Source organism: Diabrotica virgifera, chromosome 3 (genome assembly GCF_917563875.1).
Source record: "Diabrotica virgifera virgifera chromosome 3, PGI_DIABVI_V3a".
Lineage (NCBI taxonomy): Eukaryota > Metazoa > Arthropoda > Insecta > Coleoptera > Chrysomelidae > Diabrotica > Diabrotica virgifera.
This window is the reverse complement of record NC_065445.1, coordinates 9,453,305-9,470,125: the sequence shown is the minus strand read 5'-3', so window position 1 is coordinate 9,470,125 and position 16,821 is coordinate 9,453,305. Positions and strand designations below refer to the sequence as shown.

Sequence of the window (16,821 nt, the reverse complement as noted above, 5' to 3'; positions counted from 1 at the left end):
TGGAATGGGAAGGCATGGGTATCAACATAAACGGAAAGAAACTTAGTTACCTCAGATATTGCGATGATGTTCTTATTGCAACCAACCAAGAAGAACTAGCTACAATGTTGACTCAACTAGTACAAGCATCAGAGAAGATAGGAATAAAAATGAACATGAATAAAAAAAAAAATCATGACAGAATAACTATAAATACACTGCGCGTCATAGAAAAAGGGCACCCTAAAAAATGGGTCATTTTTGATGCTACGTATCTCCTAAACCTGTTGGCCGATTTAAGTGATTTTTTGAATATATTATAGCTTTATTCTTTGTCAATATCCCTGTAATAATATTTTTGTTAAACAGGTAAATTTTCATTGTATACCGGGTGTACGAATCAAACTGTGTTTTTTTCTCAAAGTTCGCAACACCCTGTGGAATATTCTAGCAATTATAAAATACTGAAATTAAAAGCCAACTATAGCCTCAGGTTTTCTTAACATTATGTTTTTTGATTCATTCGCTTACGTTGGATAATACAAAAGTTAGGTACTTTAACAACTAGCCATGTTCTTGTTCAGTACGGGGTGTTTCTAAAGGGTCGTTTAAACACAGCGATAAATCAAACAACTTATCAAGGTCAATCGAGTTGTTGCAACTTATCATTGTGTGTAAACGGTGCATCGCACAACTTATCAAAGTTGGAGTTGGGTTGAAGGTGGTATCGCATTGAATCGCAGCGTCTAAACAGCGTTTCAACTTGTCATCACAACTAGTTGCTGTGACTTATCGTTGTGTTTAAACGACGCTTAAACAAGTGCGACAAACTTTAAGGGGTAGTCTATCCACCTCTTCTTAATGGCCGACGTTCCACCATAGTTCTAATAGGTTCTCAAATGGACTGTTCTCATTTTTATTTAGATCCAAATCCTCCTTTTCATTACTTGTCAATTAAGAATGTTAGGATAATTAAAAATTACACTTAGAAAATTGATTTTATTTGAAAAAATAGTTATAAAAAAACTTCATTTTAATAACATATAAACAAAACAAACAAAAACATATAAACACTTTAAAACCACCCATGGGCCAAACCTCTTACACCCATGGGCACCATCCCTTCCACATTCGTCCTAATAAATTGCTATCAGTAGCATGATCTATTAAACAATCTACCTGATCCTCAACAGTCAAACTTACTTTTCCTACAAACATTGTCCGCAAATTTTCATTTTCCTCTCCCAAAACTAGTTTCACATATGCATCAGTATATTGCTGGACTCTCATCCCGGCCTTTAATTCCTCTACCATGATGTCCACGCTGTTTGCACCTTCTAGTTTTCGTTTAGCCTGTTCCAGCTTCACTAACGGGTACCAAGTGTTACTATGACAGTCTTCGCCTGCTTCGGCATGTTCCAGCCAATCTATAGACGGCTCTTGTATAAAGACGTTCATCGTCGCCAACAGAGATGAGCTGTTAGCTCTCAAACACTTCAAACAATGTATCATGTATTCCCTGAAGGGCCCTCTCTCCTTCAGGGGTTCCATGAGACTGACTATGTGAGGTGTCAGTCGGAATGGTACTAGTTCGGGTACTGGCTGTATTTGGGTGGCTGTGCCGAAGGAGAGGCCAAAGTCGATGCCCAGGACTTTACCGTTTTGTAGACATATCGAGCTGTTTTCTAAATGGCGGTCGCCGATGCCCAAGATCCAGTGAGCTGCGCACATTACTGAGTAGGTCTTTATGAAGTTGTTGCGCAACGCTATGTAGTTTTCGGTACTGGTACTTAAAGTCCAAAAAGAAGTCCTAAAAACAAAGTATCATATACAAACATACTTTCAAAAGTTATTAGGCTATTGGTTATGTATTTTAGAAAGTATTTGGTTATGTAATTTATACAACGTTAACGGGGTTTTGTTGTTTCATATAGTCAATGGTCCTCTAAATATGAATAACCCGCGGAGTGCTACCATTTAAAGGGGTTCGCTTTTGTGAAAAGGGTGAATTAGTCCCTAGGCACAGGGCGAATTAGGGTGAGTTCTATGCACTTTTGGTACAAACACGTCTACAGAAAAATTGTTCCAAGTTAAATTTACTATACATTTTAAACTCACAAATATTTTTTTTACAAAAATATATTCAAAAGCAAACCAGAAAAAAAAACACGAACGATAGCAATTTTGTTTTTTGCCCCATAACTTTTTTCCACGGGGATATAGGTATAGGTATTGCTTCACAGAAAAAAAGCTTTCATTTTTCATCTTTAAAATGACGTCCGGTAGAAGTCTCTATGATTTACAGTTTCCAAAATATGATTTTTCAAATTTCGCCACTCACAGCGATTTTGGCCCATTTTTCTTGTTACTTCTCAAACATTGTTCTGTAACTTTTTTCTACGTAGATTTAGGTATATGTAATGTTACATTCAGTAGGAAGAAAAGTAAATTACCTTTACAATGGTCTATTGTAGAAGGCTGTATGACTATTTTTAAGCCATATATTTTTGTTCAAAGTTTTAATGGATTTTTGATGTATTTTACGATTATTTTTAAATTTCTCATAACTTTTTTTATTGTATATTTAGGTATACAGGGTGTTTGGTAGGTCGATAGAAATTTTTTAAGGGATAATAGGGGACGCCATTTGCAACATTTTTTGCTAATAATGTATCGCTCAAACTGTTAAGGTTTCCGAAATAAAGTTAAATTTGTCAATATTCGACAACCGTCTATTTCACGTTTAAAAATTATCTAGGCGTACTACCTCCCTGTTTTACAAATGGAATAAAAATGTAAACCTACAACACTGACTCTTCGCATACAATTTCCATCAGCTATCGTCATTCTCCGAACGCATAACAAACAAAAAACAATCTACCTGCTATGAAGTGGTTTATTTTGGTTTATAAACATGGTTATTGTATGCGTATGAAAGGTGCGTTTTACTGTTTTGACATCCGAATTGTGTTTGGAGTTGCATTAACAACGAAGGGTTTTTGCAATCTGAGCAAGTAATACTTAAGGCATTTTGTATGTCAGGGAAGTATCTCGCTTAGATAATTATTTTTAAAAATAAAATAGACGAGCAGCCTTATTTTCGAATATTGACAAATTTAACTTTATTTCGGAAACCATCGGAATTTCGCAGTTTGAGCGATACATTATTAGCAAAAAATGTTGCAAATAGCGTCCCCTATTATCCCTTAAAAAATGTCCATCGACCTACCAAACACCCTGTATACATTGTACAATAAAAGAAAACTTATTTGCTTTACTTTAAAATGGTGTATTGTAAAAAAATTTAGGACTATTTTTAAACAAGATTTGCTTTTTCAAAATGTGACATACACATACGATAGGTCCCACTAAGTTGGAACCATATGGAAAACTTTTTTATTATTAACTTTATGAAAAAAAAATGTTCTTTATCAAATGCTCTGCCTGGTCTAAAACCTAAGATGCAATCATCAGATATGAAATTTTATCAATAGTGTACGAGGTATGTTAAAAAATATGAATTTCACTCAAGAGTAAAGTACCTTTATGTTTCATTATATCGAAAAGTGTTATTAAGAAAAGTTAACTGAAATTAAAAATTATGTTATAATATGCAAGTATATTCTTCTAATTAAAAAAAATCTAAATTTTTCTCAAATTACGGATACCCTTGGATATCCTACAAATATCTTTTTTAAATAGAGTACTAGAATTTTTTGCAATACACCGTTTTAAAGTAAAGAAAATAAGCTTCTTTTATTCCACAATGCATATACGTAAATGTACAACAAAAAAAAGTCATAATGAGACATTTAAAAATAATCATTAAAAATATCAAAAATCACTAAAAGTATAAAGCCTTGAAAAAGCATAGTTTGCTTAAAAAGAGCCGCATTATCTTATACAATAGACCATTTTAAAGGTAATTGACTTCTCTTTCTACTACATATACCATTGCATATACCTAGAGATGCGTAGAAAAATGTTACAGAACAATGTTTGCAAAATAATGGGAAAAATGGCCCAAAAATCCAGTAAGCGGCGAACTTTGAAAAATCATATTTCGGAAACTGTAAATCCTAGAAATTTTTGCCAAACTTCATTTTAAAGAGGAAGGATGGAAGTTATTTTTCGCTGAAGCAATGCCTATACCAACCTATATCCCTGTGGAAAAAAGTGATGGGGCAAAAAACAAAATTGCTGTGTTTCGTGTTTCTTTCTTGCTGTTATTTTGAATATATTTTTGTAAAAAAAATATTTTTGACTTCAAAATGTGATCTTTTGATAGTAAATTTAACCTGGAACAATTTTCCTGTAGACGTGTTTGTACCAAAAGTGCATAGAATTCACCCTAATTCGCCCTGTGCCTAGGGACTAATTCACCCCTTTCTCAAAAACGCACCCACTTAAATGATAGCACTCCACGGTTTTCTCAAATTTAGATGGCCATTGACCATATGAGACAATAAAATTCTGTTAACGTTGTAGTTCCTTTTATCTCTCTTATTTTGAACATAATCAATAGCCTATATGTAACACCTAAAATTATGCTCATTTTCATAGTTTATTTTTTCATGAACAGCTTAACGGAATTCGCTAATTTTTTTTATTAACACAGCTATATACTAGCATCTTCAAAAAGGGTGGTACGGTATGGATGTGAAACCTGGCAACTGAATAAGCGAACAGAACTGAAGCTGCTTGCACTGGAAATCTCTAGAGCCTGTATCTCTAGAGTCTCACACATAACAAATGAACAAAATAGAAGAAATCCAGGAAAAACAACTTTGTTGGTATGGCCATGTACAAAGAATGGAGGAACATCGACTCCCAAAGCTGATCATGGAATGGCAACCCTGGAAATAAGGAAAAGGGGCAGATCGAAACTACCTGGATAAGTGGTATCCAAAAAGCAATGTCTGAGATAGATCTACGTACAGGAGATTTCACAGATCGACGCGGCTGGCAAGCAGGAACCGGAAGGCGCAGGATGCTATATAGTCTAGGCGCCAGAGGGGTCACCGTTTCCTTTTTAATTTTGATGGACAAACTCAACGGTTTCTTATGAATTTTTTGCTGCTGATTACGAGGCTGATTTTGAGGGTGGATTTCGATCCGAGTGGTCAAAAAATTGTTATAAACAATTTAATTGTTTATACGGCTCTGGCTCATAAACTAAAAAAGATACAAAAAAATGTTTCAAATAAAATTTGTTAGTTAATAAAAATCGAAGAAAAAAACGTTTATTAAACTCAAATCCAATAATTAGAACTCAGGATATTGTAAAATTAGTGTACAATGCAAATTTCAAATTGCAAATTAAGTATTGTTCGAAGCTTTATCGATCGTAACTCGGCCTCTACGCATGCAAATGAGCATTAGAGGGTCTCACTTTAAAGCTTAATTAATAGGTTTCCAAACATAGTTTGTTAAATTATTTTGTCTTCATTTGTTTTAAAGTTATACCAGTTTGAATTTATAATTTTCTTAAAAAAATTGTACATTAATTTGTTTATAAGGGATTCAAGCAAATTTGAGCCATAAACATTTATATTTTAATTAACAGTAATGATAGAAGAACTCAAAAGGAACGATAATTTGAGCGTATGAAAATGTTCGTAAGTTTATTTTTGGCCAAGATATCGATATTTTAATGGCGCGCTATGAGGTGAAAGATCGGCTCACAGTCAAGTAATATCGCGGTAAAGACACCGATCGACTGCTCTCGTGTTACATTATTTTGCTCAGGAGGCCTTGCCTATTCTTAATAAATAATATCAGCTGAATTTTTAGTTATATTTCTGAAATATTAGTTTTTAATGTTTTTTTTTCTTATTTAGTAAAAAAATAGAAGACAAAGTAAATAGAATGAAAGGTTATACGAGTTACAGTATGATGATTTAATATAAGAATTATATAAAATTTTATTAGGATCTTCAAAAATGAAAAATTAAGATAACGTATATATACGTAGAAATTATAATTTGCATGGAGAAGTTAGCACGTGAACCTTTACACTGTAAGCATGAGCCGATCTTGCTCCTCATAGCGCGCCATTAAAATATCGATATCTTGGCCAAAAATAAACTTACGAACAGTTTCATAAGCTCAAATTGTTCCTTTTGAGTTCTTCTATCATTTATTGTTAATTAAAGTATAAATGTTTATGGCTCAAATTTGCTTGAAACCCCTATAAAAAACTAATGTCCAATTTTTTTAAGAAAATTATAACTTCAAACGGGTATAACTTTAAAACAAATGAAGACAAAGTAATTTAACAAACTTTGTTTGGAAGCCTATTAATTATGCTTTAAAATGAGACTTTCTAAGGCTCATTTGCATGCGAAGAAGCCGAGTTACGATCAATAAAGCTTCGAAAAATACTTATTTTGCAATTTCCAATTTGCATTGTGCACTAATATTCCAATATCTTGAGTTCTAACTATTGGATTTGAGTTTAGTAAACGATTTTTTGTTCTTTTTTTTATTAACGAACAAATTTTATTTTGAAACATTTTTTTATATCTCTTTTATTTTATGAGTCAGAGCCTTATAAACAATTAAATTGTTTATAACAATTTTTCGACCACTCGGATCGAAATCAACCCTCGAAATTCGTAATTAGCAGCCAAACATCCATAAGAAACCGTTGAGTTTGTCCATCAGAATTGAAAAGGACACGGTGACCTCTACTTGGCGCCTAGACTAATAAACCGGTGTTAATATATGAAATATAAATACAAATAAGCAAACGTTATTTACCTCATGACATCCGAAGGAACCTTCATAACCAAGCCGTTGTAATTCTGAACAACTCTATCCTTTCTAATCGCTGCAGCAGCTTTTCCGTAGTTGTTAAAATGGTCGTTCTCTTTATATGATTTTACGCTTTTTGACAAGAAATTATCATATTCCTCTACAAGCGCTCCTAGTTGTGATTTATTTTTCAGGGAATTCGATACAAATTTATTTAACGATTGAATATCGTTAACCCATTGGATCAGACCCAAGCTGGAGTTTAATGGAATTACCTAAAAAGAATGAAGATATTCGAAATAAGTAACACATCCAATACCATTTAGACCAGGGCGCTTCTGTAAAAATATTAGTACATTTGGACGTTGAGAGGTGACTCAAATTTTTTTGCAGAAATTGCTTGAAAATAACTCAAATAATAATATTTGAGTTATCCTCCCTCTCAAAAAGTTCCGGAACATTGTTTAAATAATCAAAATGTCAAAAAATGAAGGAAAAATTCGATTTTTGTCTTGGTTTTTTGATTATAATTTTAAAAGTATTCATTTCCGGGAAAAGTTGTACTGACATAAAAGTTGCGTAATTAAATTTCCTACAATATAGAATTGGTTACAAATTTAAAAAATAGTCAGCCTTGTTGCAAAATAGCAATAATTGCGAAAAAACCATACAAAAACAAGTATTCGAATTTTACGTTTTTCAAGCATTTATGGCTACACTTAGGACCTTTATATTTCACCCAGAAAAACTTTATGATACAGTAAAACAGTACTGTAAATTTCATTAAGATCGGTTCAATAGATTTTGCAAAATAAATTTTGCAATCCAGCTTTCGCAAAAAAAAATTCATTTTTTCAAAATGTTACAAGACTGAAAATAAAGCAGATAGCAAGTGTACAAGATATAGAAGTGTACTGTACCTTTCATTTGCAATTTGCAAAATTAAAATCGATTAACTACCACGGCGTGAGAAATTTTTTTAAATAAACATTAATTATTGGTGTTACGCGCAGGACAGCGGATAGTTTGCTCTGATTGGGCATTCCAATGAACTTTGATAATGATTGATACATTTTAATTTTTATTACATCTCGATATAAATAAATAAATTAGTTTATTGCAAAATAAAAACACATACTCTATCTTTTGAAATAACACTTTTTTAGCAAAAACTTTCTTTGTTCATATATTTTAACTAGAGAATAAAAGTTTATTATTTTTAAACATATGCAATTGTTTAAACAATATTTCACAAACAATAATAAAATTAGTTTGATCTTTGTGGAATTAAAATATTAAAATAAAACAAAATATAGAGTAAGAAAATAATATATTAGATAAAGATTGGAAGAAATTTTGGTGGAAATCAACTTATGTGAATCGAACACCGCTGTCCTGCGCGTAGCACCAAAAATTAATGTTTATTTAAAAAATTTCCTGACGCCGTGGTAATTAATCGATTTTAATTTTGCAAATTTCAAATGAAAGTAACAGTACACTTCTATAAGCAAAAAAAATTCAACTTGCTATCTGCATTATTTTCAGTCCTGCAACATAAAAAAATGAATTTTTTTTGCGAAAGCTGGATTGCAAAATCTATTAAACCGATCTTAATGAAATTTACAGTGTATATCATAAAGTTTTTCTGGGTAACATATGAAAGTACTAAGTGTAGCGTAAATGGTTGAAAAACGTAAAATGCGAATACTTGTTTTTGTATGTTTTTTTCGCAATTATTGCTATTTTGCAACAAGGGTGACTATTTTTTAAATTTTTAACCAATTCTGTATTGTAGGAAATTTAATTACGCAACTTTTATGTCAGTACAACTTTTCTCAGAAATGAATAGTTTTAAAGTTATAATCAAAAAACCAATAAAAAAAATCGAATTTTTCCTTAATATTTTGACATTTTGATTATTTAAACAATGTTCCGGACCATTTTGAGTGGGAGGATAACTCAAATATTATTATTTGAGTTATTTTCAAGCAATTTCTGCAAACAAATTTGAGTCATCTCTCAACGTCCATCTCAAAACAGATGCGCCCTGGACTAATTATGCTTGATAGATATTTACACATACAGATCAACCATAATATAAATGAAACATTTTAGTCAATTTATAACAAGTATACATACAAATTTTACTCGTATTCCCGATGCTTTGATCAAAGCATACTCCGGTATAATATTTAAATTTATTTACCGACCATTCGGTGCGTTTTTATTCAATTCATTCTTCTTGCAAAATCTCTTTGATAACGGGTAAATTTAGAAACAGGTGTCAGAGGATGACAAGAGTCTCGAATTGAATCAAAACGAAACTGTCTATTTTTATTTAGTTTTATGTACTTATAATATGTATTAATATAATTTCACATATATGTACATGCTTTTATCGTAGATGCTATTACATACCTGGTAAGTTAAAATATCTAATCCGTTATTAGAACAAGACGTATCGTTTCTTAAAATGTTGTTCATAAGACAGAAAAGTTGTTGTATTCGTTGATCTTGCCTTATATCTTCTCCAAACTTGATCAAGAACGGATATTCCTTAGTGTCCATACCAATCATTCTAACTTTTATGGGCTTTTGCTTAGATGACATTACAACAACCTAAAAATAATTATTTTTAAAAATAAAAATGTATACCATTTTTATTCAGTGCAATGCGAAGGCAAAACAATCTTATTTTTCACTTAAAATACGGAGCGCAGTCCAGCACTCTGAATCGACGATTTTCGACTCTTATTGGAGTCTCATCGGAGAGACGTAGGCCTGCTTCTCCATACTCCAAGTGACCAACAACGAGAGTTTCTCCCCCACACCGCAACTGACGTGAATGGATTAGGTGACTGGCGTCATCTGGCAATTGAAAGGCAAAGTTTTCAATCCTAATAGCGACATTAATAATATTGAAAAATATTAAAAATATTACTAAAATATTTTTAAATTGAAAACTTATTGGTCCATTTCACTGGTGACACCTCCAAGGCTTCTCAAATATGCAAGCCAGATGGATGCTGCAGTGAAGACAAAAGGGAAGGAATTTTACACTATGCAGACGGGGATTGTGAATTGCATAGTGTAGAATTATTTCCGTTTTGTTTTCACGGCAGCATCCATCTGGCTTGCATATTGTAGAAGCCTTGGAGGTGTCAACAGGGAAATGGACTAATAAGTTTTCAATTTAAAAATATTTTAGTAATATTTTTTCAATATTATTAATGTCGCTATTAGGATTGACAACTTTGCCTTTTAATTATTTTTAAGTTCAATGCGCTTGTGTGACGCTGTTGCAAGAAAAATTAAACACCGCAGAATAAAAAAGAAGAAGATTTCCCTAAGAATACTTCACAACAGAATTAGACGGAAATGCGAAGAAGATACTTAATTTGGTTTTAGAAATGTTATGGGAACTAGGGAGGAACTTATTAAGTCAAAAAATGCACAATAACTACCTCTTAAAACCTGCCAAATTTTATTGCAATGTTGCCAGTAGTTTCGGCAAAATCGTAAAAAATGTGTAAAATTTTGTTTTCTTCAACGCCCTGTATCTTGAAAATGGATGGCGTTACAAAAAAAAAAATTATTAAGCAAACCCCAATTATTTTTCATTTTTTTACCTATTCTAGTGACGGTGTTACCTTTTTTGAAAAATATGTATAAAATTGTATCAAAAAACGAAAAAAAAACCGAAAAAATGCGGTTTTTTTATTTTTAAGGGTACGTTTCACCAATTTTAAAAATTTGAAAAAATTCAGGGTGAAAGATTGTGCAAAAATACACATTATAATTGATTTTCGTAAAAACGAGTGTCTTAGTTTTTTTTTCAGAGTTATTTAAAAGTTTAAAATTGTTCTAAAAATTCGAATTTCCCGCCAAAAAATAAAAATTTTTTTTTTCATATAGATCTTTTTGAAACTTACAACTTTTTTAAATAAAGTTTTTGGCTAGCTCTTGATGCGGCTGAGATAAAAAATAAAAACCTAAAAAGCCTAATTAGGCTCTAGGGGGGTCACGTGACCACCTAGAGGGCTAAAAATTTCAGAAAGTGAGTTCCTCTATATGTGCTAAAAAGTGACCTATATGGAATTTAAATTGAGTTGGGGGCACTTTTCACCATCTTACCCGGCTAGGCCTTTTGAATTAGAATCAGGGCCCATGACAATTATTCCATGTTGCAGAAAATCGAGAATCGTTCGCAATGGTGATTGCCAACGTCGGATAATTTTGATGTTACGTGAAGAAGAAGAAGACTAAAAAAACAACCATAAGTATCGAAAATTATTAAAAGACGCCTGTCTTCAGCTTCACGAAAAATCAAATGACTGTCGTCCAATATCATACAGTATAACTCACCTCTGGATGAAATCCTGATATCTTCACGTGATGCTGAGGCACTGGTAGCTTCTGTCCATCGTATTGACCAGGTATTTCTAATTCCATGTTAAGTTTGTTAGCTGAAAAGTTCGCTAACCAAGGACAATAGTCTTTTAGTAACAGTGATGGTTGGGTCTTCGATATTTTTCTCAATTCTTGAAGTATTGTTATAGCATAACTTTTAATCTCATTAATTGGCATGTCTGAAATTTTAATTATATTGTTGAACACTGGGCTACCCAAATATGTACAGAGAATAAATTGGAACTATGGAATATTTTTAGTTTTAAGCGAGAAAGTTTCTTAATTAAGCTGATCACTTTTCTCTATTCGCAAAATTAAATTCCAACAGAGGGCGCTCAAAATTTCAAAGATGGATGACAACGCTAGGAAAACAATTCATTTTGCGACAACAGTTCTAAAACGTTAAATTAAAATCATTTACAGGAGTGTTTTGCCAAAGTAACCACTAAGTTTTGCAACTAAGACATCTTAAAAGTTATAGACGACTCAAAATTATGTTTAATCTGTATGCATTCATTAAAATTTGATGCTAACTACTGATTTGTTTTTACCTTTTTTTATAAAAAATCTGGCCCCCGATAATCACACAGCGTTCTAAAAATTATTAATCTATCTTAGGATTTCTAATTTTGTTTTTGAAGTTATACTTCTTTACGATCGAGAGTGAAATTTTATAATGCTGGGCGCATGCGCACACAGACAGTATGTAGTTCGTTGCTAATCTTTCAAGATATGTATGTATCAGCGCTGTCAGCGCAAATAAGGCATTAAAAGGATATATTAATGTTTTTAGTAAATGTATTATTTATTATAATTTTTGTGTCTTTGGATTTGTCTTCCTCGGGAATAAGATATTTTATAATAATAGTAAGTATATTTAAAGTATTTTTGTATACTTCACTTGGTCTATTAAATTTGTCAGTATGTATGAGAAATCTTGTAACCTGTGAAAGCAAAGGGAATATAGCTCAGTGGTCGAGCGTGTGACCGGAGATAGACCACTTGGTCTATTAAATTTGTCAGTATGTATGAAAAATCTTGTAACCTGTCAAAGCAAAGGGAATATAGCTCAGTGGTCGAGCGTGTGACCGGATATTGAGAGGTCCCGGGTTCAAATCCCGGAGGATTCATATTCTTTTTTTTTTTTATTTTTGGTATCGTTTTAATAAATTTTTTTTTTAAAGTGGTAGGTAAGAAAGTTAGTTTAATATTTAAATAAAATACAAATAACCTGTTAAGTATATTTATTTCTTTGAAATTATTTAATAGAAGTTGCTAATCTTTCAAGATATGTAGGTATGTATCAGCGCTGTCAGCGCAAATAAGTCATTAAAAGGATATATTAGTGTTTTTAGTAAATTTATTATTTATTACAATTTTTGTGTCTTTGGATTTGTCTTCTTTGGGAATAAGATCTTTTATAATAATAGTAAATATATTTAAAGTATTTTTGTATACTTCACTTGGTCTATTAAATTTGTCAGTATGTAAGAGAAATCTTGTAACCTGTCAAAGCAAAGGGAATATAGCTCAGTGCTCGAGCGTGTGATTGTAGATCGAGAGGTCCCGGGTTCAAACCCCGGACGATTCATATTCTTTTTTTTTTTACTTTTTGGTATCGTTTTCATAATTTTTTTTTAAAAGTGGTAGGTAAGATAGTTAGTTTAATATTTAAATAAAATACAAATAACCTGTTAAGTATATTTATTTCTTTGAAATTATATAATAGAAGTATAACTTCTTATGTGCGTACAAAGTACACACACATTCTTTTTTTTAATTTAATTAATAGGTGCACTACAGTTTATTTTACACCGACAGATAACAATTTTTAATTAAATAAAAACTGGAAACTTGGTAACTAAGTAGGTGAATTTATTTTATAATAATTGTGTTCTGGAAATTACGAAGTGGTCGGGATATTTTTCATAACAATGTACATTCTATGTACAGAATATATACTACATTTTATTCATTTATTTAATTTTGCAGTCGCTTAAACATTAAAAAATAGTACGTTTAATACAAACGTTAAATTAACAAAATGTGTGATTTGGCATTGGTTAATTTAGGTCATTACGTAGAGTATAATAGGAATGAATACTGAGGAACACTGCAATAGTTTTTTTAAGTCGAAATTATTGTTAATTACAACATAAACTGACCGCAAATATGTACACAAGTTAATGGCAAAGTCAATGTTTTCCTTGAGTTGATGCTTTTCAATTTCGCCACCAGGCGTCGCCCACTTTGCGGTTCCTCGCCAATAGGGCTTTTCATCGATTGTCATTTGTTTCGAGCTTCTGTCATATGTCACATAATATTAATATATCTACGTCATACGTCTTTGGTTTGTATCATTGTAAATACCAATAACGTATGACGTAGATATATTAATATTATGTGACACATGACAGAAGCTCGAAACAAATGACTGTGCGTGAATTAAAAGCCCTATTCAACACCGGCTTTTGTCACAAGTTTCCCATAACGTAATGTAATTTATGTAGTGACGTTTCCCTTTGGCCACAAACCATACATACTCTAGCCCAGTGCTTCCCAAACAGTGCGCCGCGGCGCCCTGGGGCGCCGTGGCTCGACTACAGGGGCGCCGCGAAAGTTTTCTTCCAATATTAGACATAATCACATAATTACCTTCAAGTATTAAACATTAAACCAAAGTTGTTATGACAAGTTTTTAACTTTTAAAATATACCTATATAAAAATGTTTCCCATGATAAACGAGTTCAGTTATTAGTAATTTTATTTGATGCCGACAATATATCCTCGATATTTTAAATTCCACGAAACAATTCTCTTACTACTGTAAATTGACTTCGAACCGACAGGCCATAAATCACTGCCGGTCGGCAAATACAATTGTCTCTTTGCACGTGCACATTTTAAAACTATGAATTTTTACTTATCTAAATTTTAGTTAGTTGAATTTGTAGTTTCATACTGTTCGCATCGTTTCGTTTATCAGTGTGAATATAAACAGGGTTGTTTCACCTACTTGTGTACAAAAGTTGCTGTAAAAATGGAAAAGTTTTTGAATTTAAATAAACAAGGTGGTTCTAAAAATAAAGTGGATGCACCACAAACTAGTGGTAGAGTCGTGAAGAAACGAAAATACCGTAAATATGATGACAGCTATTTGGATTTTGGCTTTACATCAACAAACGTCAATGATGAAGAGAGACCACAATGTGTATTGTGCCTGAAACTTTTGGCTCCAGAATTAAAGTAAAGTAAGTTAAAACGCCACTTGGAAGCCAATCATCCAAACTTTGCTGACAAACCTCGTAGCTTTTTTACCAGGAAGTTAAATGATTTGAAGCAACAAAAAGGTAACTTTTCCAAGCATTTGTCGATACCTAAAAATGCTTTGCTGGCATCATACAAGGTTGCGCATAAAGTTAAAAAGTGTAAAAAGCCCCACACAATCGCAAAACAATTAATTCTACCGGCTGCTGTAGATTTGGTAAACATTATGATCGGAGAATCTGCGGGAAAACTTCTTTCAGCGGTGCCTTTGTCTAACAACACCATCAGTCGCAGAATTCAGCGTATGGCGGAGGATCTTAATGATCAAATAATTGAAAAAATAAAAGAAAGTGAATTTGCGTTACAGTTGGATGATGCAACAGATTCTAGTAAAGATGCACACTTGATTTGTTACATAAGGTTCTTGGATGATAATACCATTGTGGAGGATCTTCTGTTTTGTAAAAAAATCACTGCAAGTACAAAGGCGCAAGACTTGTTCGAGATCCTGAATAAATTTGTGGTTGAAAACAATTTGGAGTGGACAAAGTGCGTTGGTGTTTGCACTGATGGTGGTCGTTAAATGTCTGACCATTATGGAGGATTACAGGCGCTTGTTCGAAACAAAGCTCCGGATTCAGTATGGACCCATTGCATCATTCATAGAGAAGCGCTTGCATCAAAGAATCTGAGTCCTTCACTAAATTTGGTCTTAGAACGTGTGGTAACTGTGGTAAATTATAAAAAAACTAGGCCGGTGAAAGCAAGGTTTTTCAAAAAAATGTGTGAGGATATGGGTGCAGAACACACGTCTCTGTTATACTACTGCCACTCACGATGGCTCTCTCGTGGTAATGTTTTGTCTCGTACGTTCCAATTACGGCAAGAAATGTACATTTTTCTTGAAGAAGAAAAACACCAGTATGCCAAGTACTTTGTAGAAACGGATTTTTTGATTCAACTAGCATACTTATGTGATATCTTTGAAAAGTTAAATGCGTTGAATCTCTCCCTGCAAGGCCGCAACACGCACATTTTAAAATTGGCGGAGAAGATTTCAGCTTTCAGAAAAAAATTAGAAGTATGGAAGAGAAAAATTAATGATAATAATATCAATGATTGTTGTCCCTTGTTGCAGGAGTTTATTATTTCCAATGAAGTTAATATCTCTTGCAATATTAAATCTATTTTTGCGGATCACTTATCAGAGCTTATCAAATGGTTCGAAAAATATTTTCAAGCTGATAATATCGACCAGTTTGCATGGATTCAAGATCCATTTAGAGCGGAAGCTCCTTCTGAATTTACTTCTTTAGAAGAAGAAAATCTCATTGATTTGGCTTGCGACAATACGTTGAAGACAAAGTTTGGCTGCACGGAACTTACTGATTTTTGGATCTTAATTCCATTTGCAACATCCTATTTGTGCGAAGCTGGGTTTTCGGCGGTCGCTGTAATAAAAAGTAAATACCGTGCGAAAATTAACGTGGAACAAGAAATGAGGGTAGCTATGTCCAGTTTGATTCCGAGATTTGAAAAGTTGTGTAATGAACAAGAACAAGCTCATTTATCCCATTAATTACTGTAATTATTTTTGAAATAAATTGTTTGTGAATTTAAAGTATGTTTCATTATTATTAAATTAACCTAACCATATCAACTGCAACAGAAGCCGTATTAACCACAGTTAAAGTTAGATGATAAATCAATATTTTGACTCAGGGCGCCGCGGAAAAATTCTAGTTTATTAAGTGCGCCGCGAACTAAAAAACTTTGGGAACCACTGCTCTAGCCCTTTAACGTAAATGGTCAAGGTCAAAACAGCAAATTAGTTGCCTTTTCAATCCAGAGATCTCGCTTTCAGTCAGTTTTCTTGTCCCAAATTAACAATTAAATGAATGGGTTATTTTTGTATTTACCTTACAATTTGTGGCTTAATTATTATAGTCATGTTACGTTTTTAATCAGATTTAATCACAATTTTAATTAATTTTATTAACTTTCCGTTTTTGTGAGTAGAATTTTTAGTTTACACTAAGCGTTGAATCATTCCGTGCTGTGTTAGTATGTAAAAAACAATATAATGGATCCTGAAACAGTTTATTCCAATAGACGAATGTGTCATCAACATTTCGGGCCTATATATTTTTCGGAAGGTTGTAAAAGATTCTAAGGTATTTATCTAAAAAATCTTCCTACAGTTGAGTCCACGAGTCTTTACCCGTGCGTCATCATTTAAAGCATACGAAATAAGTCGGAAATTTACTAAACGCAACACCAAGTGACAGAAAGTGGGTATTACTCTGACCACGGGTTATAGTATAAAATTTGACGTTATCAAATAAATAGAATGCCAAATTTAAGTTTTGCTTTAAAATTTTGGTGCATAATTACAGCTACATTCGAAG

At 32.6% G+C, this 16,821-nt stretch overlaps 1 protein-coding gene across 1 annotated transcript in view; it reads right to left on the bottom strand.

Moving 5' to 3' along the window:
- Positions 1 to 964: 964 nt before the first annotated feature.
- LOC114324552 (DNA-dependent protein kinase catalytic subunit) overlaps positions 965 to 16,821 on the bottom strand; it is a 105,402-nt gene continuing 89,545 nt past the window's right edge. The window contains exons 26-29 of the mRNA XM_028272413.2: positions 11,101 to 11,324; positions 9,154 to 9,354; positions 6,742 to 7,010; positions 965 to 1,789 (exon numbers count right to left, since the gene is read on the bottom strand). Of these exons, the coding sequence (XP_028128214.2) occupies positions 1,081 to 1,789; positions 6,742 to 7,010; positions 9,154 to 9,354; positions 11,101 to 11,324 (1,403 nt within the window). The 3' untranslated portion in view covers positions 965 to 1,080. The remainder of the gene's footprint in view (positions 1,790 to 6,741; positions 7,011 to 9,153; positions 9,355 to 11,100; positions 11,325 to 16,821) is intronic.